The following is a 25,890-nucleotide window of genomic DNA, read 5'->3' as shown; positions in this document are numbered from 1 at the left end:
CAGCCCCACCTCACATAGCTATTAAACTATGAAGGTCCTGAAACTCCAGAAATCAACTGCTGAAGGGTGGGGAATGAGGAAAAGATCTCTGACTCTCCATATCTCTGTCCTCAGCAGTATTAAAAGGCAGGGCTCTACAGGGGGCGGAATGACTGGTCACGCATGCCGGGAACTTAGTAATGTAATAGGATTGTCATGCACTATTAATTCTGCTCCTCTAGAAAGGGGGAGCATACAGCAGGGTAATTAACCACCCCAATGTCCATAATCATGGGAAGGGACTGGATGAAAGGGCTTGAGAACAGCCCAGAAGAGCTGAATGAAAATTGGGGGGGGTTGTCATGGAGGATGCCCCCCCTCATTAACTAAGTCTTATTATTCAGCATAAGCCACCACGGGGACCCTTCTGGATCAAAAAGGATGAGAAGAGATCAAATAAATACCGTCTGCAAATGGGAGAGGGGGATCAGCCTGCAGGTCTTGTGTTGTACAAGCACAACCAAAAATATCATTAGATGAAAGAGTTTTTCAAGGATTCCCATTATATACTGAAAATCGGACACCTGAAGGAAAGCTCTGCACCACCCCTACACTGCTCTTACCTTCTTCCCACTTGGTTTCTCCACAATGAACACCTCGCTCCAGATCTGGATGCCGGTGGTTTCAGGGTCGGAGCCGCCACGCCAGGAGAAGCCCGTCAGGGGCTCATCGTTTTCTCCCAGCCAATTGGAGCTGCCCCCTTCTTTCTGCAGAACAACAGGGAATTCTGTTTAAGGAGCTGCCTTGTAACCACAGAGAGGGTCCAACCCAACAATAACGGAGAATTTGATCTAACCCTTCCGTTTTTAACAGATGAACACATTTTCGAAGAACATCAAAACGCCGAGAAAAGGTATACATAAACAAATATAAAATAGCCATCTCATATACAGCGGTCCAAAGATTAATTTAATCAGGTGAGAACACTAATACTTAGCACTAGGCTCCATAAATCCCAGGCACCAGGTTACTACGGCACCTAGAAATTTCATCATCATAAACATGGGTTCTTGGTCAATGACCAGTTTGCCATCTTTCCAAGAGTCTTGTACAGTAGACTAGTATTAAAGGTAAAGGTGCAAGCACCAAGTCATTTCTGACCCATGGGGGGGACATCGTATCACGTTTTCTTGGCAGACTTTTTACGGAGTGGTTTGCCATTGCCTTCCCCAGTCATTTACACTTTACCCCCAGGAACCTGGGTAATTTTACCAACCTTGGAAAGATGGAAGGCTGAGTCAGCCTTGAGCCGGCTACCTGAACCCAGCTTCCGCCAGGATCGAACTCAGGTCATGAGCAGAGCTTGAGCTGCAGTACTGTAGCTTACCACTCTGCACCACAGGGCTCTTCTAGACTAGTATTATGGTTCCTGTTTTGGAAATGGGCAGAGCCAGGCAATGGCAAACCACCCCTGTTAGTCTCTTGCCTTGAAAACCCCAGCGGGGGTTGCCATAAGTCAGCTATGACTTGACAGCACTTTCCCCCACCATTGCAAATGGAGGTCTAAGTGGCTTGCCCAAGGCCGCCAAGTGACTTCATGGCAGAGGCACAATTTGAACTGGTCTCTTAACCACTATGCCGTACTAGCTCTCTGTTCCTAATTCACTGACATCAAACCATCCCAAACAAGCTGTAGAGATTCTACACAAAAATCACAGCATATAACTCAAATCGTTTCAAACAAAATTGTTAAGAGGTTGCTTTGGACACTGAAAAGTGTCAGGTGCATTTCCATCTCTTTCAACAGCACTTTCATAAGACAATCGAGTCCTTAATTGCTTGTCTAAGCTCTCGCAAGGCCAAGTATAGCTCCTGCATCGGCGAGAGACGGCATCCGTTTCTCCCCAGAAGCTTTTAAAACTGCTGGCATTTCAAATCTTGAAGTAGAGAAAGAGGCTTCGAAACCTGTTGCAAACGGCTGGAGAGGATCCCAAACCAAAGCAGGCTTCTTCCATATTTGGTGAGACCATCCTACGACCAGAATATTTTGGAAGAATTTATCTACGAGTAAACAGATGATTCACCAGGCTTTGCCTTATAACCCACTGAACCTTCTGTGCTCATTGCTAGATGGATTAATTTAGAAACAAACACCGGGAGAAAGCATGGAATGTGTTAACAGCAACATAAAGGAAATCAGTGGAGTGACTGCAGATTTCCCTGCCTGGAGAGAACCGAAGTCAGGGGGTGAGAGCGGGGGGGTGAACAGTACCAATGAAAGAGTTTGTACCATTTGAGGGATCCGAAGCAGCCAGAGACTTTTCAAGAGCTCTGTCTCCTGTTTATTGATTTTCTAAAATGTCAATATAAATTCAACATGAAGACATACAAGGTCCTTTTCACTGTGACAGGCCAGTAACATTGTGACATAAGGAAGGAACCTGCAGATAAATTCTGCCAATGGGAGTGGGCTTTCCCTGCCACAGGCCCCGGGGGAAGAACTGCTGTTAGACAACAGATGCGTGCAACCCAATCCAGATTTATAAAAACATGAAGCATTATAAAAATAGGAAGCATTATAAAAATATGAAGCAATTTTTACAACAGCACTGTCAAGTAGGCCGGTATTATCCGTATACTGTAGGCAGAAAATGGAATCTGATAGAAAGTGGTTCGCCTAAGGCCACTCAGTGAATACTTGGCAAGGATGAGGCTTGAACCGGCGCCCTCCCAGCTCACCACTCACTTCGCTGCTATGCTTACATGAGCTGCTCTTGCACTTTGCAGTTGCTTTTCATCCACTTTTATCGTTTAAAAGCAGCACCAAGGACGTTTCTCCCTTAAATTTCTTCCCAGATAATGTAGCACCCAGAGGGAAGGCAGCATGGTACAGCTGATCTTGGAAATGAAGCAGGGTCAGGGCTTCAATGGGGCACCACTGAGGAAGAGTTTGCAGAGGAAGGCAATGGCAAACCACCTCTGCTTCTCACTTGGCCTTGAAAACCCCTTGCTGGAATTGCCGTAAGTCAGCTGTGACTTGACAGCCCATACCTAAGTAATGTGGTGGTGGAGAGGGCCGCCAAGTCATAGCTGAGTTATGGCGACCCCTGGTGGAGTTTTCATGGCAAGAGACTAACAGAGGTGGTTTGCCATCGCCTGCCTTTGCAACCCTGGTCTTCGCTGGAGGTCGCCCATTCAATTACTAACCAAGGCCGACCCTGCTTAGCTTCTGAGATCGAACAACATCTCCTGGCCTATGCAGGCTATACAATCACCATTCTTGTGGACCCTGCTGCACCTCTCCCTCCTATACCCATTGTTTCTGTAGCAGACCCTAATCCCCAAGACTCTCTCCATATGCCCCTGTGTACCAGCTATGGTCTTCAGGATGGTGCCTTCTAGCTGTTCCCCCAGTTAAAGTGGCTCACTTGGCATCTTCTAGAGCCCTCTTGGCATCTAACAGAACCAGTTCCTTTTCTAGAGTGGCTCCCACCTTGTGGCCTCCTACAAGGGTGAGGGTGAGAGGGGACACCACCTGCAGCAGTTTTTAAGAGGTGCTATGGGGATGGAGAGTGCCATCAAGTCATAGCTGAATTATGGCAACCCCTGGTGGCTTTTTCATGGCAAGAGATTAACAGAGGTGGTTTGACATTGCTTACCTCTGCAACCCTTATCTTCGCTGAAGGTCTCCCATCCAATTCCTAACCAAGACCAACCCTGCTTAGCTTCCGATATCTGATGAGATCGGGCTTGCCTGGATTATCCAGGTCAAGACACCTCTGTAATGTAACACCCCACAAAGAACAAGTTCGATTTTTCCTGTCAAGAAAATGATTTCACAGTTTTGCAAAACCAACTCATCTTCAACACACAGTGACAGCACTCAAACAACAGAGCTTTTAGCTTTGAGGGGGAAATTGTCTTTTTCAAATTAGATTCATTGGAAATTAATCTGCACCTGATATCTTGTATAAATTTGGGAGTCCTTTCCTCAGCTACATCCACCTCTATCCCAATACACTTCCCTTCCACAAGAAAAGCTGCTCTTCTGGATCAAACTAGATTTTGGTCAATTGTATGCAACTATTAATTGGTTTTAAAAAACCTGTGCTACAGTCATTTACTTGAACCTCAAAATATTATTTTCTGTGTTAGATTATAACATACACAAACTGTTCAAAAACCATTCCCAGATCCAAAGGAGTAATCCTCCATGGCTCACCAGCCCATCTAACCTAGCATTTCAGAGATCTATCCAGCATATCTGGCGATAGTCAAATGATAACCACACACAGCTTTCCCAGTAATATAGCATAAAAACAGCTTGCGACTGTAAAAAACAGACTAAAATCCATAAACTGAACTAAGAATATTCTGTGCCAGTCAAGGATCCCAAATCACAGTTCATGCAAAGAGAAAGATCTGGGTCCAATAGCACCTTAAAGACCAACTAGATTTCCAAGTTATGAGCTTAATAGAGTCAAATGGTCATACCTTGGAAATCTAGTTGGTCTTTCAGAATCACAGAATCAGAGTTGGAAGGGGCCATACAGACCTTCTAGTCCAATCCCCTGCCCAATGCAGGATGAGCCTAAAGCATCTCTGATAAATATTCATCCAGCCTCTTCTTGAAAACTGCCAGTGAAGGGGAGCTCACCACCTTCCTAGGCAGCTGATTCCACTTTTGAACTACTCTGACCGTGAAAAAGTTCTTCCTAATATCCAGCCGATACCTTTGTGCATGTAATTTAAGCCCATTGCTTCGGGTCCTACCCTCTGCTGTCAACTGGAACAGCTCCTTGCCCTCCTCCAAATGACAGCCTTTGAAATATTTAAAGAGAGCAATCATGTCCCCCCGCCCTCCTCAATCTCCTCTTCTCCATACGAAACATTCCCAAGGCCCTCAGCCTTTCCTCGTAGGGCTCAGTCTCCAGACCCCTGATCATCCTCGTCGCTCTCTTCTGCACCCTCTCGATTTTGTCCACATCCTTTTTGAAGTGAGGCCTTTTAAATTGAGGTCTTGAAGATGCTATCGGACCCGGATCTTGCTCTTTGACTGCCGGCCGACACGGCTACCCACCTGAAACTAGTCCGTGCAAAGACTCACCTGTGTGTACATGTAACGCAGCAGGAAGTCTAAGAGGAAGGACTTGCCCTTGCGGAAGGCCCCAGCCACCGACACCACCACCACGTCCAGGTCACGGATGGCATCCTGCAGCAGGACTCGACTCAGCGCCTTTTCATCCAGTTCAAACGAGTGCTCTTCCTTGTGCACCAGCACGATCTGAACTGGGCCTGGCTTCCCTCGCTCCATGGCATCTCCACCTGCATGAAACAAATGAGAGGCAAGGGGGTGAGCGCGCAGCAAGAGCCAGACTAGGAAGGTCTGATGTGCCCCACTGTAAAGCACCCAGGGACCGAAACACAAAGATCAGTGCAGCCCCCATCAAAAACTGCAAGGTATGGCAGCGTGCCCCACCAAATGGTACTGCATATGTTTCAAGTTTTCCCCAAAACACCTAGGTTCCCACACACACACATACACACACACTGGGATCGGAGACAAACACTTATTTTATGGCTTCAAAATTTCCAGAAATTTTATATGCTATTTATTATGTATTTTATTCTGTTAAAACAGGTAAATAAGGATGCTTTACTGGGACTAAGCTCCATTCAATCACATGCATACATTTGAAGTTGACTCAAAATTGCTAGGTTTTCCTGTGGGGGGGGGGAGGATAGGTTTTTTCCCCTATAGCTTCAACATTTCCAGAAATATGACATCTTGAGGCACCACACACATACCACATCACAGCTCCACAGCTAACACACACGCATCTGACAATTAAGAATCACCATAGCCATGATGTTCTGATATATACATGGCACATTTTTTTCACAAAAACATAAAACAGGATTCAAGAGTAGCTTCTTGTGATTTGTTATTTTAAGACAGTGGACGAATAGTTATTGTTTATATCGTTCTGTAAAATGAAAATGGCTTTTTAAAAAAAATTCACGGCTCTCAAAACGTCCCAACACCAGCCGCCTCCCCAACACTATCTCCTCCAAACTACCAATCAACCAGCCCTTGCAACTCCCTGAAGGGATGACCCAAAGGCGGGGTAACCATTTGGTATCACCCTTTAAGTAGCAGGCCCCATTTAAGGCCTTCAGGTCAAGAAGGAACAATCTAGGCATCTAAGTGTTGTCTTCTCTATCATCAGTAGAGTAGCAATGCTACCCAGATAGCTTTCTTCTCCTCCAATGTCTGCAAACGCAACTGCTCATCACGCGGCCCCATATTATCAATCTTTTCATTTTTATCATACCTTTCTTCCAAGGAACTCAGGGCAGCATTTTATCCTCACCATAACCCGGTGAGGTAGGCTAGGCTGAGAGAATGTGACTGGAGCGTCACAGCTGTGACACTTTAATCACTCCATCGCAGTGACTATGTATTCCTCCATTCGGCCCTTTGCTATTCCCTTTCCTACTTGGCCTTCCCAAGAAGCTAAATGGAACAGTTTCACTCTACCCAACCCATTGGCATCTTATAATAACAACAACAACAAAACAACATTCAATCTATATTCTGCCCTTCAGGACAACTCAACACCCACTCAGAGCGGTTCACAAAGTATGTTATTCTCATCCCCACAACAACAATCACCCTGTGTGATGGGGCTGAGAGAGCTCTGGAAGAGCTGTGATTGACCCAAGGTCACCCTGCTGGCTTCAAGCGGGGGAGTGGGGAACCAAACCCGGTTCTCCAGATTATGGTCCTGCCTGTCTTAACCACTACACCAAACTGGCTCTTACAACATGCTCTTGTGGGATGCCGGACGCGGCTGCTGCAAGACATCTTGCAGCACTGTCAGCCCAGATCATGTCCTTCCCAATCTCTTTAAAGCCTTGCCAGTTTCACATAATCCAGGGAAAACAGTTCACTGGCAGAATGGTGCAAGAAAGGCTGCTGGCCCGGAATGAAAAAGACAGGAATGAAAAGATCTCCGTAATTCCCTTGGCCTTTTTTTTTTTTTTGCCATTGCCACTAAGACAAAAATCTAGGATGGGACATACCTGATAGGGAAACCTTTATTGTTAATTAGAATTATTATAATTACATTAAGTTGTGTTCACTGCATTTTGCACCCTTGTGGATGCTAACAATTAATTACCAGGTTAATAAAATGATTAGATCATTCCAAATTAGATTACTGCAATGAACTCCACAGGAAGATGCCCCATTAAGGCCTGTTGGTTGAGAATGTGCACCAGGCAGAAATCCTATTATTAACCCAGACATCACAAGACTGTTAAACTGAAGCTCTCATTTCTTTTTCACTTATAATAATAATAATAATCAGGGCTTTTTTTCAGTGGGAACGCGGTGGCACGAAGTTCCGGAACCTCTTGAAAATGGTCACATGGCTGGTGGCCCTGTCCCCTGATCTCCAGACAGAGGGGAGTTTAGATTGCCCTCCGCGCCATGTAATACTCTTTAATACTCTTTTATGGGGTTCTTTTAATACTCAAATCAAAGATGGAGGGCAATCTAAACTCCCCTCTGTCTGGAGATCAGGGGGCGGGGCCACCAGCCATGTGACCATTTTCTCCTAAGGCAACCCATTGAGTTCCACCACCTCTTTTCCCAGAAAAAAAGCCCTGATAATAATAATAATAACAACAACAACAAATAGCAGCAGTAGCAACTACAATATATATTGCTTTTCTAGACAAAATAGTGCCCCATTCAGAGCGGTAGGTAAACAGTGTTATTATTATCCCACAATACACCTGGGAAGCTGAGGCTAAGAGGAGTGGCTTGCCCAAGGGCACCTACTGAGCTCATGGCAGTAGTGGGATTTGAACCAGCAGAGTACTAATTCCCAGTCCAACCATTTAACCACTATGGTCTGCCTTGAGTCTCAGTGAGAAAGATGGACTATAAATAACATAAATAAATAAATTAGTAAATAAATAACACTCTTCACTGGCTGGGAAAAAACCTTCTGAAAACCTAGAGGAACTGTGCCTTTTCTTTGCAACAGGAATTGGAGCATGCTTTGAAAATGAGACTTTCTTTCACTGTGTTTTTTAAAAGCAGATTTTTAAGGTAGAATCTCCTTTGAAGAGTAGTGTTTGTTTTTGCTAAAGCTCATCATACGAAAACAAGCAAGAAAAAAAAACCTGAACAGGGCAAAATACACATCCTTTTTCTGGCTTTCCTCTCCGGCAAGACGGTATTTTGGCTGGGGCCTAGTGATATTCTATCTTCTTCACAACTCTATACGCAGGCAGGGCTGCGGCTCAGTGACAGAGCATATGCTTTGCATGTAAAAAGTACTTCTCCAAAAAAATGATCCCAGTGTGAGAAGCTCAGACAAGAAGTGCTTAAACACTCACTGGAAAAGATACTAAGTAATATCAAAATTCCAATTACTCCCACACTTAAATACAATATTTTATATACAAAAACAAATCAGACAGAAATACAAATAGGTCTTATATATAAATTTCAACAATTTTCACGTGCTGAACAGGGTCTTACGTAGTTTTACATAAAAGACATAAGCAGAACCACATCTTGTATGAAGACAGAGGCAACATCTTACATGAATAAAAAAGGACTGGAATCCAGATATATTCCTGTTTCATGGCGTACTTCTTCAGTGAAACACGAAATACAAAAATACGTCCATCTTATACTCGAGGATAAACCTTTCCTCAGCATGAGTGTCTTGTGGAATGCTCATTAGAGTATAAATATTGGAATTCATAGGTTCATATGCATTTATATACCCACCATGAAGACTCCCAACAGCACACACACAGACTACCCCAGAGAGCAACTTTTGCAATCCAGAGCAAGTAAACGACAGGCCACATACAGCATCTTCTCAACAGCCACCTGCATATCCCAAGGGTCAGCCCTCAACAGCTCTCCCCGTCTAGGGGACCACTCCCTGCTCCATGGTGCCAGGTTGGAAACTGCTTGGGAGGGCAGACTTCGCAAGATTTTGTGGGCCGCATAGGGTAAACTGGGCCCACAACTTGAGCACCAGTAAAACCCTGGCGTCTTCCTCCAAGCTTTCATGACCTTTCAGACCAAGAACGGCAAGAGACTAAAAATGCAGCATCCCCAGTTTGGAAGAGAAACTGCATCCGGGAGATCATAGCCCCATCACCATGGCAACAGCAACCGAAGGTCTCTCTAGGCCGATTTCCAAAGAGGGGACCGTTGCCCAGAATCCTTTGCGCTCCCCCTGACCAATTTAGCTTGCACTTTGGAATCTCTGTTCTGTTTTTCAAAAATTGCCAACGTTTATCCATCCGCTCTCCCCACCACCACCCAAACACAATGGGTTCTGTGACTTTAACAAAAGGTGTGTACAGCAGGTCCCAAGTCAACAGGTGCTGCTTTCCTCAGCATGGGTGCGCTTGTCATGAAGCTGTTAAAAGGAACACGAGCCCTGCCAGGGGCAGCTAGGGGGAAATGGTAACCCTACTTAGTCTGGAAAGAATGGATGGGAGGGGCTGGTATTTTCCTTTTACGATTTTAAAAAATGTTACCCTTTGTTCAAGCAGAGGCCAATATTTTTGTGCTTGCCAAAGGCTGTCACCAAAACGCGATTTGTCAATCCAGTCACCCTCCTTTGTCAACGAGCCAAAAAAAGGCTTATAATACAAAGGTAACTTCATCCAATGTGAATTTTAATAGAGACAGAGACTAATCAGTTAAAATAGGATCAGCTAACTTTTCCTGTAACCTCACCAACAGGGTAACGTGAAATCCCTCGGTTTTCATCACTAATGGATATGTAGAGCCTTATTTAAAACGCTTGCCCAAATTTAGCTAAAACCAAGTGAAAACCTTTACTAAGGTGAGTATGGGGTGGTTGCACTCTTTCGATGAACTGAGATGTACAAGTCCTCACTGGGAGAGCATCCAAGTGTTCCTCAATGACCAGTCTTGCAGGACAGGGCCACAGTTCTTCCAATTCACAACCTTGCTAGAGGGTGAAAGTTCAGGTCAAGCTATACAAGCCTTCCTCCTAATCCTCAGGGCCACATTCAACCATGCGCTCAGACACACTTGCACTCTTCCACAATTTTATTCTGCTTTTCCTCCCAAAAGGCTCAGGGAGCCGTACATGGTTCTCCCGTCCTCCGTGTTATCCTCAGTGGGTTACGCTGAGAGAAAGCCCCAGGCCCAAGGCCTCTCAAGATTTTTCATGGCTAAATCGGGATTAGAACCAAGGTCTAGTCCCTTAGCCTTACCGTTGCACCAGCCCCTCCCAGCCTCGGTGTTCCTCACAGTCCTTCGCCAAAAGGCCAAGCCAAGCCTGTGAGCAAAACACCGTGCTCCTCTCTTATCTCCGTTTCCCTGCCTGGGTAACTCAATACTCTAATGACAAGAGAGGAAAGCAAAGCACACACGAGTGCAGAATGAAAAACAGCCCACAGGAGTAGACAGCCTACAAAAAGTTATGCTTAACCATGCTACTATGCCCTGCTGGGATAGCTTTGCTCATCCTGGCCCCGGTCAGGTGCATTCTCTATGGTGGCTCCCACCTTATGGACTGGCCTCCCCGGGGTCAGGAAGGCTCCCACACTTCTACCATTCTACAGAATGCACAAAACTGAAATGTTCAGGAAGGCATTTTTTACAAAAGGATTAGAAGTGTAGTAGAACAGAACAGCTCAGGAGGACGCCTTTATAATGGAGTAGGTTTGTAGCCTTGTATTGTAGGCGATATCTTGCTTTCATGGCACTGTAATTCCACTTTCTGCATTGCTCATATGATATATACCTTGCCTTAGACAATCTGTTGTTCACATTGCTTTGTAACTCTGTAATCCTAAAATTACAGAGTTACAAAGCATTATTGTAACTATTGCATTATTAATCTTACAGTGTCTGATTGCTTCATTTCATATTCTGTAATCCACCTTGAGTCTCAGTGAGAGAGGTGGGCTCACCTTCTTCCAAGAAGCCCTTCCAAATTCCTGGTGTGTGTAGACAAGAACCTGCTTGCAATTAGTACAGGAAAAGGCACTCTGAGCATGTTCAGTAAGGAGGATAGGAGAGGAAGCTGGTGGGAAATAGTGCAATCCTAAACAGACTTACTCCAATCTAAACTCATTGACTGGAATGGGCTTAGACTGGAATAACTCTCCCAGCATACACCAACTGAATGGTACAACTCAATACAACTGCAGGCATAAAAATATTTTAAATTAGCAACAAAGCCTGTTGTGGGAAAAATACAATGGGCTCTAGAAAACTGATTTGGCTGCGTTCCACAAGAGGCTGAATCGACCCAAAATGGACCCAATTCGGGCTAAATTGGGCTGCTGCAGAGCCCAGGAATGCTGCGGGGGGGGGGGGGCACAAGGGCCCTGGAGCGCTCCTGCGCTCCACAGCCGCCTGATCCAGCTCTGATTCGGGCCAGATCAGATGGCTGCAGGCCCAGGAGCTCGGGGGAGGGGGCAGAAAGGGCGCTGGAGCACTCCTGTGCTCCGCAGTTGCCCAATCCAGCCCTGATTCAGGCCAGATCAAGCGACTGTGGGCCCTGGAGCATGGAGGGGGGCTAGAAAGAGCAGTGCAGAGCTCCTGCATGCCACAGCCGCCGGATCTAGTCCCATTCCTAGTAGCTGCGGGCCCAGGAGCATGGGGAAGGCACAGAAGGCAGTGGAGCATTTCTGTGCTCTTCAGCCACCCAATCCAGCCCCGATCCGGGCAGCTGAGGGCCTGGGAGCGTGGAGGGGGGGCAGAAAGTGTGGCTGCGGGCTGGGAGTGTGTGGGGGTGGCAGAAAGGGCAGTGGAATGCTCCTGTGCTCCACAGCCACCCGAGCCAACCCTGATTCAGGCTAGATTGGGCAACTGCAGACCTGGGAGCATGGGGGGGAAGGGTGCTGGAGCACTCCCATGCCCTGCACCTACCTGATCCAGCCCCAATTCAGACCACATCAGGCAGCTCAGCTGTGGGCCCCAGAGCACGGAGGCTGGGTGGAAAGGATGCTGGGCCTTCCCACCACCACCAGCAGCCTGCTGGAGTCTCCACAGCAAGCCATGTTGCCAAGATAGCAAGGCCATGTTGCCTCTTATCCTCACAGAGGGGCATGAGAGTGCGCCTATGCGGGGATAAAAAGTGAGTTGTCGCCAATGCGGCCCGCCTTTTATATAGGAATAGATAAATAAATGGCAGGGATAGGGGCTTTAGAACATGGTAAGGCACAACACCAGCAAAGTATGCAAGATTAGGTTTATTTTTTTTTAAAGCACCACTCCCTTGACTGTGGGAGGAATGTATGGGCAGGTCACCTAGCAAACAGTCCTACACAAGGCAACAGCCTGCCCAATTGCCAGAGAGAAGGAACACATTCTCCCTCCCTTCCATTTTTCCAGCCAATGAGTACAAAAGCACCGGAGATGACTGGCGAGATTAAACAACAGACTTAAACTGCAATAGATTTTGTAGTCTGTTTGCTTTGCAGTAATACACAATGCAAAAAACAGCAGCAGTTTACTTTCACGCCTCTCTGAATTTCCAGGTGCACGGCCAATTTGGTGTTCTCTCCAAAACAAAAGGAAAATAATCCAGTTAAAGGATTCTGTGCAACGGTTAACTGTTCTCAAGCTCTTCTGGTTCCGTGAAAGGAAGAAACTACTCACACACACACACACACACAGAAAAAGAAAATCCACTCACATACCGCAAGCACTGCCAGCCCCTGGCTGCAATGAGTCAGAAATTCAGACCGCTCCCTTTATTCCACATCTCAAAACCTGCGCCTGGTTTGCATTTAGCAGCACCATGATCTGCTATTGCTCTTCATTTCAAATGAACGATTCTCCACTAAATAGGTTTTCCTAATAATTTCCTCTGTTCCCCCAATCAGAGGTCCAACCCTCGATCCACCAAACATGTGGCCTGTCAGGTGCCCAGTACAAACACTGTCATGTTTTGCTGCCCCTATATTCTGTTTCTGACCGTGGCCAGCTAGAATTCTTCCAGAAGCTTACAAGCAGGACATGAAGGTCTCCGCATCGGGTACCCCCCAGGTACACTTGCACAGCTCTTCTAACAATCCAGACAGATCTTCCCTCCAGGAATGTATCTAATCCCTCCCCCTCTGCCCTTTTAAGATCACAGTTTACATCTTGTAGCAATGAGTTCCATAACGCTTTGTTGTAAGAAGACGTTGCCTTTCCTGGAAACTTATCTGTGGCACGTGATAGGCAACTGAAGAAAGAGAAGGCTGCTGTGTGGGACGGGGTCACCAACATGCCTGAGCATGGCAGCATAACCTATGAGGAACTCAGGAATACATTAGGAAATTCCACTTGAGAAATCTGTCTTGCACAGCATGGCGGAAGAGTGGCCTGCCCAAATGTCCCATTACATATCTTCATCTAACCTGCAGACATTCTCAATAGGGGTTTTCCTCTCCCACCTTTTTCTATAAGGGATGGCCCCGGTTCCCCAAGTCCAGAGAATGCCAAGCTCGCCCAGCTCTCTGAGGGGACCCCTTCCCTAAAGGAGACTCCATATAGTCTCCCAGTCAGTCTCCATGCATTTATGGATCTCCTCCCTATGCTCCAATGCAGGAAGCCCCAATTGCCACGGGAAATCTCTGCACCATCCCTAAAATTTCATTCATCTTTCTCCGAAGGCACCTTGTTCCGATAAGGTGTCCAAACTTTCACAATACTTTTAGAAGGCACTATGCATTCGCCACAGGCAACCCCATCTCTGCAGGGAGCTCCATGCATTCTTCTGCAAAGGATCCCCACCCGTTTATGAAGCCAGACACACCAAAGCCACACAGGATCCAAGTTGCCCCACTCCTGTCCACAGGGGAAGCGTTCAACCAGATAGCTAACTCCAAATTCTTCTAGTCCCTTAAAAGGGAGGAGAGGAGCAGAAAAGCACCACAAAGAAGTCCCTATTCCTAATCTCAAATTCTCCCCGTTCATCCATAGGGTGACATGCAGATACCCACCACAAGGTCCCCATCCATGCAAATCCCTGTCCTTGAAGGGTCCCCATACCGTCCCCCCCCAACCAAGAAGTCCCCCCTTACTTCTCGAAAGCTGCTTTGCTCCTTCTTTCACAGGCACCCCATCCCTTCAAGGGACCTGAGCCCTCCCAATCCATCCATTAAGCTACCTGCATCCTCTTTCCCAGGAGGCAGTTTCAGCAGGTTGTTGGTCTATAGTAGAAGAGCAAGATTCGAGTCCAGCAGCACTCTGAAAACCGGAAAATCTGGTTACATCTTTAAGATGCTACTGGATTCGAATCTTGGGCAGGAGTCACTGATCTCCCTTTGCTCAGGGGCCGCCCAACCCTCGCCTCCACAGGTGCCCCAACTTCTGCGGGACCCAAGCTCTTCCGATCCACTCATGCAGCTTCCCATCATTCCCCCCCCCCCGGGGCCTTTCTGCATCAATCTCCAAGGAGGCCCCCAGGTTGCCAGCTGCAGGTTGGGAAAATTCCTGGAGATTTTGCAGGTGGAGCCTGGGGAGGCGAGGTGGGGTATATAAGGCCGTAGAGTCTACCTTCCAATATAGCCATTTTCTCGAGGGGAGATCAGTTGTAATTCCGGGAGATCTCCAGCCACCACCTGGAGGCTGGCAACCCTACTCTCACCCTTGCCCAGGTGGTCCCAAGTTCCCCATAAGAGCAAAGGGCCCATTACCGGCCGCCTCCAGCTTGACGGCTTCCGCAGCTACCACCTCCTCCGAAGGAATAACATCGAGCCACCTCCTACCTCCCGCCCCAATCCCATCTCGTCCCGCAGAGCAGCCGAGGCGGAGCCCCCTGCAGGCATGGAGCTGAGCGCGCGCGAGGGGACAGGGAGGAGAAAGGCATGCTGGGAATTGGAGTCCACCTTCTCCCTCCCTCGTTGCAAACACATGGCCAGGAGAGCCCAATTGAACTACAACTCCCAAAAGAATAGAAAAGAACGGCCGATGATTTTTTTCCACCGGCTTTTTTTGGATTGATGCATTTCGTGAGCTGTAGTTTTAGAACGAGAAAAAGTGTTGCCGAGAAAAAAAACTACGAGATTCGTTCATTCCTCTTCCTGGGTCTAATAGAGGCGCGCTGAAACGGCATGCCGGGAAATGTAGTCGGCTTGGTCGAGTCCAGCGGTTCTTGCTTCTGCGCCTTTAAGCCGCTGCCTATGACAGGCAGAAGTTGATTATGCAACCCATTTCCTGGCATGCTGGCAAAAAAAGGGGGGCAACGAGTAAAATCTTCCCCTGCTTTCTTTGCACGTGTCAGAGTGGCATGAGCCGAGGAAAAGGCCCCCAGCAAGGATGTTGACAACCTCAGCCTGAATTAGGCAGCCTAGCCCGTCAAACCATAGAAGCGTTTAAAACCTCACAGTCATAGCAGAGCCAACGTTAAAAATACACGAAGGGGATGCAGAAGATTTTCAACCTTCGGTTTATGCTATTAAATATTCTACTGATCAATATTACAAAGGAACACGCAGAACTTTTCAAGACAGAATCTTGCCCCGATATGCCTGAGTGGATAGATGAAGCGTACGAATATGCATCTATAGCTAAATTAACTTTTTATGTGAATAACAGACCAATATCGAAATTTCAGGGGGAAATGGAAAGCTTGAAGCTAAGTAAATGGAAAGCTCGAAGCTAAGAAAAATTAAGAGTAGTTAAAATGGAAATAAATTAATTAGAGACCTTAAAAATGTTGAGTATAACATAAGAAATAGATGACTGATTAAAGACTATTGATATTAAATTTGAGGTATAAGTAATTAAGGAGAGGGAGAGGAGAAACATCCCATAAGCTAGCAGTGTTTTCACATATCTCTGATATATTTTTCTGTTGTCGTTGCGTAAATGTAGCAATTTCTATTTTGTATAAGTATCTATGCACTTTCTATTGCTATTTCTATTTTTCTTTTCAAATTAAAAAAGAATGTTGGCAACCTCAGCCTGAATTAGGCAGCCCAGACTGTTAAACAATAGAAGTGTTTAAAACCTCACAGTCATATCACAGCCAATATTATCTTGCCCTTTCATTCTTATCACCTTTAGCTTACAAAGGTTTTTATCCTAAGGTTCTTAACTATATTTACAAAGCAATCCTTTACAGACTTACTCTGGCCTATTGATATCAATACACTGAGGCTGGTGTTACTGTGCGTAACATTGCACTATTAATACTGAGAGTGGAAAGTACCCTCATTTATTTTCCAAAGTCATTTCTGTTCTGATGTATTACTCACAAGGGGCAAGAAAAGAAAATGATCAAGGGCTTTTTCTTATTAACAAAATGCTGCGGTTTTCATGTATGAACTAGTAAGTTATTCTAACTTTCAGTCATTCAGTAGGAAAGAGCAAGAGTCCAGTAGCATCTCTAAGACTAACAAAATTTGTGATACACAGCTTTGGTGAGACACAGCTCACTTCTTCAGATACCTGTTACCTTGTGAGCTGTGACTCACAAAAGCTCATACCCTACCACAAATTTTGTTGGTCTTAGGGGTGCTACTGGGCTCTTGTTCTTTTCTACTACTACAGTCAAACACAGCTACCCATCTTGATTTACTTTGATAATTCAGATAGACATTTAAAAAAGGTAGTCCCCTGGGCACGCATCGAGTCATCGCTGACTCATGGGGGACCATGTCGCATCATGACATTTTCTTGTCAGACTTTTTGTTACGGGGTGTTTTTTAATTGATTATTCAGATTAAATTGATCCCTTGTGCTCCTTGATTAGGAACACATGCTCCAAGTTCCCGTCCTTACTAACTTGGGTCAATAAATAGGGCACTAGTGGCACCTCAAGGGGTAACAACTTTTATTCTAGGATAAATTTTCATAGAGTTCATAGATTAGATCTCACAGACGCAAGGGGAAATCCCTGTTTTCTGGTGTCTGCTCAGACATTGGATCTACTTTTGCTTTGGGGGTGGTATTTAAAATGGTATTTGCATGAATTGCTAGTAAGGTTACTAATTTGAAGGCAAAGCTTGGAGTTCTCTCAGAATTATAACCGATCTCCAGATGACTGAGATTAGTTCCTCTGGAGCAGGGGAGGCCAAACTCACTTAATGTAAGAGTCACATAGAATAAACGCCAGATGTTTGAGAGCCACAAGACATGATGCATTGAAGTGACTTCAGATGAAGAGATGGGTCTGGGGGAATGCCCTGAATGTGACATCACAGGAAGGGGTGGGGTTTGGTGCAGTATGCTGGGAGTGACATCATCGGAAAGGGTGGTGCTTGGGAAGAGCCATCACCTGACCTTTGACTTGGAAGTGACATCACAAAAGTGATGTCACATCCTTGCTAGGCTTCACCCCCCCCCAAGTCCCCAGGTATTTTCTGAGTCAGACCTAGCAACCCCAACATTTTTACTGAAAATATGAAAGACTTGGAAAGAAGGAAGGAAGGAAGGAAGGAAGGAAGGGAAAGGGAGGGAAGGGCACGGAAAGAAAGAAGGAAAGAAGTAAAGGGAGGGAGGGAAAGACATGAAAAGGAGGGAAGGGAGGGAGGGAAATAAAATAAAATGTATGGCCATGGCGATACTCAGAGATGACCGGGAGCCACACAATATGTCTAGAACAGCCATATATGGCTCCCGAGCCACAGTTTGGACACCCCTGCTCTGGAGAAAATGTAAATTTTGGAGAATGGATGCTCTAGGACTTTGCCATTTCTCGTATGGTACACCATAGAAAGTAAGAGAAACCTGTAAAGAAACTAAAGACTAAAGGCTGGTTGGAGAGTGACAGAGGGATGGAACTGCTGTAGGCTGGTGTCCTCCTATGGGCCTTAAGAAAAAAAAATCTGAAGAGGGTTCTGAGAGCTTTTTTGGGTTTTAGGGTTCCACTGAGAGCCAAGCTACAAGTGACGCCTGACGCAAGTTGGACACTTGTCAGCTTCCCTCAAGTTTTGATGGGAAATGTAGGCATCCTGGTCTTACAGCTTGGCTCTCCATTTAATTGAAGTTTACAGAAACACACACACACACATACAGAGCAGAGGGGAAGGGGGGTGCCCGGCGAGAGCTTGACGCCTGCAATCTCCTCCCAACCTCATGGTCTCCCTCCCATAGACTGCCACTCTATAAACTTCAATTAAACGGAGAGCCAAGCTGCAAGACCAGGAGGCCTACATTTCCCATCAAAACTTGACGGAAGCTGACAAGTGTCCAACCTGTGTCAGGCGTCACTTGTAGCTTGGCTCTGAGACAATTTGGTCAAAGCTACCCCGAAGGTGCCATCCTGCACAAGGGTTGAAACATTTTTAAAAAACTAAAACCCATATGCAAGCTTTCTCTTTTGTGGCTTCCCCTTTGCAGAATGGCCTGCCTGAGGATATCAGAAAGGCTCCCACACAGCTTTTGTCGTTCCTTGGACTGTGTAAAATGGAATGGTTCAGAAGGACATTTGCATGGGATTATGTAGGAGGGCCTATGAAATTCTTACTAGGCAGCCTTCTTTTGGGGGTAGCCACCGCCAGTTTGTGAAATTCCTGGAAATTTGGGTGTAGCCTAGGGACTATAGGGTTTGAACAGGTGGTAGACAGAGTGCCATAGAGTCCACTCTCCAAAGCAGCTGTTTTCTCCAGGGGAACTGATCTCTATAATTTGAAGATCAGTTGCAATTCCAAAAGGTCTGCAGGCCCCACCTGGAGGTTGGCAACACTACTTCTTTTCCTCTGCCTTTATACGCCACCGCTTACTAGATGTACTACACCAGTTGTAGTTCAGCACCCTGTAATTGTGAAATCCACATTATTGGATCTTGGTTCTCTAATTGTGAAATCCTGTTTATGCAATGGATTAAACAGTTTCTATTCCATTGTTCTTCAGGATGACATAACATCCACTCGGATCAGTTTACAAAGTATGTTATTATTATCCTCACAACAACAAAACACCCTGTGAGGTGGGTGGGGCTGAGAGAGCTCTGAGAGAGCTGTGACTGACCCAAGGTCACCCCACTGGCTTCAAATGGAGGAGTGGGGAATCAAACCGGTTCTCCAGATTAAAGTCCTGCTCCTCTTAACCATTACACCAAACTGGCTTTGGGGGCATACATGAAGATGGGCCCTGGCCCATTTATTTATTTATTTATTTATTTATTTATTTATTTATTTATTGCATTTCTAGACTGCCCTCCCCATCAGACGGGCTCAGGGCGGTGTAACAACATACAGTTGGTAACATACAGTTTAAAAACAATAAAAATATTATAAATAAACATTAAAACACTATTCCACATACAATAAAAATTCTCGATTGGTGGAATAGGCAATAAAACTTCTCGATTGGTGGAATAAATATTAAAACACAGTATTTTAAGCACAGGGCTTGGCTCTTACATCATGCCCTGCGCCACACTTATGAGCTCCTTCATGGGTGGTGGATGGTCTTCAGTGGTATGGCCGGCAAGAGGACAGCCTAGCCCCCACCAAATGCCTGGCAGAACATCTCCGTCTTGCAGGCCCGGTGGAAAGATAACAAATCCCACCAGACCCTAGTTTCCTCAGACAGAGAGTTCCACCAGGTAGAGGCCAGACGGACCTCCCTGGGGCCAGGGACCATTAGCAACTGCTTATTAGCTGATCGAAGTGACCTCCGGGGAACATATTATGTCACTTCCGGGTGAAAATCAGAAGCTATGGGGTCTCAGCGGGGCCAAAATCGGCTACACTGAGACCCCACAGCCTCCACTTTTCAATGGGAGGTAACAACATGAGGGGCTCCGGAGTACACATACACACCATTGCACAGCATGCTCTGTAGCCTACCTCCCCACTCCTTTCTTCCCCTCCAACCAGGGCCGTTTCCAGACGGCCCCCCGCCTCGCGAAACGTCGCGCGTCATCGCGCGTCGTTGCGCAGAAAACGCGAAATATCGCGTTTTCTCGCGGGAGTTTTGCGCGACGTCGCGCAAAACTCACGCGAGAAAACGCAATATTTCGCGTTTTCTGCGCAACGACGCGCGACGACGCGCGACGTTTCGCGAGGCGGGGGTCCGTCTGGAAACGGCCCAGGTGAGCGGAGGGGGAGGCGAGTGTGTGAGGACACCCAGAATGGAGGATGGTTGCTGATGGTGTCTAAATGAACAGTTATTTACCTTTGGATGTGTTGTCTACCTTGATATAATAACTGCCAGGATGAAGAGATGAAACGGGTGGATTTGCTGGCTTCACATCGCAGTTATCATTGAAATATCATCATTTTTGGTTGTTGTGGGTTTTCCGGGCTGTATTGCCATGGTCTTGGCATTGTAGTTCCTGACGTTTTTTGGTGTCTCTGTCTTTTGGTGCTACACCTCTGAAGATGCCAGCCACAGCTGCTGGCGAAACATCAGGAACTACAATGCCAAGACCACGGCAATATAGCCCGGAAAACCCACAACAACCATCGTTCTCCGGCCGTGAAAGCCTTCGACAATACATCATCATTTTTGTCCATTATTGTGAAGTTGGACTGATATGCAGAAGACCATATATATATGCACCGTCATAAAAGATTCCTAAAATTCCTTTGGACTTACCTTTGGTTACGTTGTAGACAAGTTGTTGTCAATTACAGGCACAAGCACTTTATATCTATATAGAAAATTTGTAATATTATTGCTGTCTTGAAATATGCTTTGCCTTATATTTATGTAACCAACTTATATGTATTCACTTTCCTTCTATTTAGTACTATTGAATGGTGTTTAGTAAACTTTGAATTGTATTATAAATCATTCACTAGTTAGTTTATCACGGCTTTTGTTGCAGCTTCTTTTATCCCTAGTGGTTATGCAACTTTTGGTGTGACCCAGAAGTGACAGTATTGCGCAGTGGGCGATGCTTTAGCACTTGGCCAAAAACATAAGAGGTGGGGCAAATACGGGTTGTTACAAACGCTGCGTCATTGCATGGGGACAATGATTGTGCCTCCCTTGGTAAGTTCCTGCAATTTTCCATATAAGAACAGGAAAAGTTGCAATAATTTGTATATTATCCAAATTGTCTGCTAATTAAGCAAATCAAGCACATGAAGTGTTGCATTGTCTACAAGGTACGTTTCAACTTCTCTTTGTTTCAACAACTTCCAATAAAAAAGTGTGGAGGAGGGATCAGAGAAAACCTATTTTTAAGGGGTACCTTTTGCATGCCAGGCTTTGATCTGGTGCTTTTCTCATCTGGGATAAAGATGGGAAAAGTCCCTGCAGCCTATGCTTTGCGTAGGATATTCTTGTCTGTGTTTCTCCCAACAACAACAAATACTAGGTGGGCTTCCCAAGTCTTGAACCCTGTGTTTCTCCCAAGTCTTGAACCCTTGACAATTAAATACTAGAGTCTCTCTGCACAAGACATCTGACCCATGAAGAACACGTCGGGAGATGCAATGATCGCCGGAAAGGATAGTCTAAAAAGTCAGAGCCGGTGGCAGGGCAAAGGCTTTGCTATACCCTGGAGCTGTGTGAAGAGGCTATGAAATGCCAGAAGGAACGGTCCATTACAGCCTCTCCAGGTCTGAGCCCAGCTCTGGAAGGCAGCTCCAGCCCATTTCCATTCCTCACTGCCCTCTTGTTGTGATCTCAGAGTTTTAGACTGGAGAGGTGAAATTAACAGAGCCTTAGGGGAAGCGAAGATGAAATTAACAAACCATCTGAGGCGTGATCTCTGCCGGTTCTGTCTTCTAAAACTACACTTCTCAGCTAACATTGCGTCTCCCTACACTTGACAAACACGCACCAATGTGTCTTGTATAAAGAAACTAAAAGAACACACCCTTTGGCTTACAGAATTTAGCTTTAGTTGATGTCGAAAGTCCTAGCAGACAGCTGAAGTAACTTTTGGGTTGCCTTTCTGTACTCACCTCCCTCCTACTGATTTCAGAGGGAATTCCTTGGTTTTCATGGTCAGTGAAGCATGAATAGGACTGCAATCTTCATGTGTCATCCTAACTAACAGTGAAATCCTATGCAGAGTTACTCCAGTCTAAGCTGATTGATTTCAGTGGGCTTAGACTGGAGTATCTCTGCGTAAATCTTGGTACTCTGTAAATCTGTAAATCTTGGTACTCGTTTCCAAACAAGCATGCATAATACTGAAGCCTCAAACATCTTGAAAACTCTGTAATATTGAGTCTATGAGGACATTTTGCACTGCAATTAAGAAACTGACCACAAAACTCAAGATTACCACACCACATGATATAAATGACCTCAGCTCCTTTGCAGAACCCCAAGAAGACCTCGCCAAAAACTAGCTAGACTCCCCCTTCCTCAGTTTTGCAAAATCTACTTATTTACTGTCCATGTTTGCCACCGAGACTCAAAGTTGCTTACATACTGTAAGTTGATAACAGCCTATACAAAGAGACATCTACTCAGCATTGTGTAGGTTGATACAATCAGTATGAGATGTCTAATTTGCAATATACTGAGACCAAATCAGTAGGCTCCTTTTGATAGTGCATCATCTCAAATTATTTTCCAGTTTTGAAAATATCAAGATCACTTCATTTTTCTGCAACTTTCAACTTTCCAGATAGAGCTGTCCTTTACAGCAGGACTTGAGTCCAGGGGCAGCTTAGAGTCCAACAAAATGTTCATGGTGTAAGCTTTCGAGAGTCAAAACTCCCTTCTTCAGACACCCTAAAGAAGGGAGCTTTGACTCCCAAAAGCTCATACCTTGAAAATATTTTTTGAGTTTAAGGTGCCTCTGGATTCCAGTCTTGCTGTTCTATGGACCAATGTGGCCATCTACCCAAAACTTTTACTACATGTGTTATGTATTGCTCGAGTAGAACAAAGGCTTCTGAGGCCTACAAAGCTATTGGTGTTTGAGTGCCGGCACGGCCAATCAGAACTGTTTCTTTGTAGTCCAATCACTGTGCTGAAAAGTATATACTTGTATACAGTTCATGCAAACGAAGGCTTGTAGCTGCTTACATTGTATTGGTTGTTGTAAAAGTGGGAGTGGCTTCTACAAGTATAAATTGGTGACTGTTGAGCCTGAGGCTTCAGTCTGTCTGCTTCCAGTCTCCAATAAAGTTGTTTATTATAATAATCTCAATATAATCTCAAATAATCTCAATATACAATAACATGATTGTTGCATTTTGGAATAGTGTGAAAATCTGCAAGAAAGCAATGACCACTTTTCCTTAAAATTACTTATGTACAAATGAGTTAAAGCCTGAGAAGCAGCAAACATAGCCGAGCAGGCCCTCAACTGAGGGCAGAAACAGCTTCTGGCAATAGATTTGTGTCTTTCTTCTTGGCAACCATAGCTGTGATTTCCCCTACTGGCTAGAAATACCACTGTCACACTTCTGGTAAGGAACTTTAAAAAGCTCTGGGAGCTCCAAACACACAGCCTATCATGTAGTGAGCTTTAAATAAGGGTAAGTGAATTTAATGTGCGTTCTATTGTTCCCCTCCTCTCAATCTTCTATTGAATTTTGCTTTGTAACATTCTCAGGGCAGGGAATCTGTTTTGCTATTTCACCAGCATAGAGCACCGAACGACTAATTTATTGATATACTGCTTTTCTACCCAATGGAGAGTCAAAGTATAATGTATTGGGCTAGCTTCAATAAACGCTAGGCTCCTATTGTCTCTCTTCTTATTGGTGGTTTATTGTTGGTAGCAAACCGGTCCTCTTCAATAAAGACCAATCACAATCTTGTAAGTATGTTATGATGTATATAGTTAATGCAAATCAAGGCGTCTAGTTATGCGTTTTTCATTGGTTGTTGTATAAATGGGGGTGTGGCTTATGTGTATATATTTGGCTTCTGTTAGGCCTGCTCCTTGGTCTGTTTTCGCTCAATAAAGATGTAGAATTGAACCTCTGGTCTCAATACTTAATATATAGGATAAGCCCCAGAGAGGAAGGGACAGAATTCTTGCTATCACCTAAAGCTCTCAACTCAAAGCACCCTACTATATAAAAAGCAAGCCATATTGGCAATGACTTGCTTTTTATCCATGCGCAAGCATACTCTAGCCTGTGCAAGGATAAGGAATCGTTGCCAATACAGCTTGCTTAGGAGTGGGTGGGGAGACCCAGCATGGCAGTGGGGAAGGGCATGCTACACTTCTCTATCACTGCAGCAAGCCTCCTCCGGGCCTCCAGAGGGTTGTACCACCGTGGCCACAGCGGCACCATGCAGGGCCGGATCTAGGGTTACTGGCGCCCAGGGCAACCCTAGTCCGAGCGCCTCCCGGCTCGGACTAGGAGACATTTCGGAGACATTTCGGATGATGTCATTTTGGAGACATCATCACACAGGGTGGAGCGGCGGAGGCAGCGTGCGGGGCTGGGAAGCTGCCCGCACCATTTGCCTCCCCGCAGGCGAATGGCGCGGGCGGCCTTGCAGCCCCCCGCGCTGCCTTTCGCCTGCCCTGTAGGACAGGAGTGAATGGCGCGGGCGGCTGCACTGCCTTTTGCCTGCCCTGCAGGACAGGGGGCATGCGGCAAGCTGGCCGGCCCTGTCCTGTGGGGCAGACGAAAGGCAGTGCAGGGGGCTGCGAGTCTGCCCGCGCTGCTACCCGCGCGCCACAAGCCCTGGAGCGCTCTTGCACTCCACAGCGGGACTTTCTCTAGAGCCCATTTTTTTAAAAAAACTTGATTGCTAGCTAGTATTTGTATTCTACACTATTATTTGTGGACAATGCCCTTCTTCTCTGTAGGTAAGACACAGCGGCCCATGCCCACAGAAAACCATGGCTTGGATACAGCGGAGGAGTTCTAGATGGAAGGAGAGGCAGCTTCCGCTAGTTCCCACGTCTTGCAGCAAACCTCCAATTCCCCATTCAGACTATTAGGGAAGGGGGCCCTGCCCCTCCAGATAGGGCTGCCAACTCCACAGTGGGAAATTCCTGGAGATTTGGGGGCAGAGCTTAGAGACAGAGTTAAAGACAGAGTTTAGAGAGGGAAGAGAGCTCAGCAGAGATATGAGGCCACAGAATCCACCCTCCAAAGCAGGCATTTCTTCCAGGGAAACTGTTCTCTGTAGGCTAGAGATCAGTTGTAATTCCAGAAGAACTCCGGGTCCTATCTGGCGTTTAGTAACTCTTAACTCCAAGTGCAGCATTTGGGGGGGGGAAGGGGGGAGTGTTTTGGTCTGCAATGGGACGGGGAGGCAAGAATGTATAATTCCTACAGCAGATATTTTTGGCAGGGACCAATAAACGGTCACAAATCTGACAATAAAAGAGGCCAGGGGATAATTGTTCAATTACCAAGGATATTATGTTTCTGACTAAAAAGTTCCTGGCGTGGGCTTTTGGGAACCACAGATCTCTTTGTCAGATGCATCTGGCAGGGAGAGCTGTGGTTACCGAAGGCCCATACTGCATTGGAATTGGATGGTCTAGCTGTTTGGCTTCTACAAACTAACAGGGCAAACTCCTTTGAAGCCAACTGATACACACACCAAAAGGAGATGTTTACATATACTAGCAAAGGAATGTTTTGATTGCTCCCTCCCCCTCCCCCCCTAATTGCCTCTTCCCTCTCTTGCTCTTCTGTGTTTGACCAGTCTCTGTATCAGGCATCTGACGAAGAGAACTTGATTCTCGAAAGCTTATGCTAAAATAAAATTGGTTAGTCTTAAAGGTGCTACTGGACTCTTTTTGATTTTGCTACCACAGACTAACACGGCTAACTTCTCTGCATCTATGACTAAAAAGTTCGCAATCTTGAACATAAGAATTTGAAATCCCAGTTTGAAACCTACGCTACCTCCCAACTATGGTTGCCAGCTCCAGGCCGGGAAGCCCCTGGAGATATGGGGGTGAATTCTAGAGAAGGTGGAGTTTGAAGAGAGGGACCTCAGCAGGGCACCTTCCAAAGCAGCCAGGGGAACGGATCTCTATGGCCTCGACAGCA

The 25,890-nt window shown here is 45.9% G+C and overlaps 1 protein-coding gene across 1 annotated transcript in view; it reads right to left on the bottom strand.

The window, feature by feature from the left end:
• Nucleotides 1-14,763, bottom strand: part of ATL3 (atlastin GTPase 3) — a 41,940-nt gene extending 27,177 nt beyond the window's left edge. Inside the window, exons 1-3 of the mRNA XM_054993504.1 lie at nucleotides 14,692-14,763; nucleotides 5,087-5,304; nucleotides 603-746 (exon numbers count right to left, since the gene is read on the bottom strand). Coding sequence (XP_054849479.1) covers nucleotides 603-746; nucleotides 5,087-5,293 — 351 coding nt within the window. The 5' untranslated portion in view covers nucleotides 5,294-5,304; nucleotides 14,692-14,763. The remainder of the gene's footprint in view (nucleotides 1-602; nucleotides 747-5,086; nucleotides 5,305-14,691) is intronic.
• Between the last annotated feature and the right edge of the window lie 11,127 nt (nucleotides 14,764-25,890).

The sequence above is a fragment of the Eublepharis macularius genome, chromosome 1, assembly GCF_028583425.1.
Source record: "Eublepharis macularius isolate TG4126 chromosome 1, MPM_Emac_v1.0, whole genome shotgun sequence".
NCBI lineage: Eukaryota > Metazoa > Chordata > Lepidosauria > Squamata > Eublepharidae > Eublepharis > Eublepharis macularius.
This window is presented reverse-complemented; position numbering and strand designations above follow the sequence as displayed.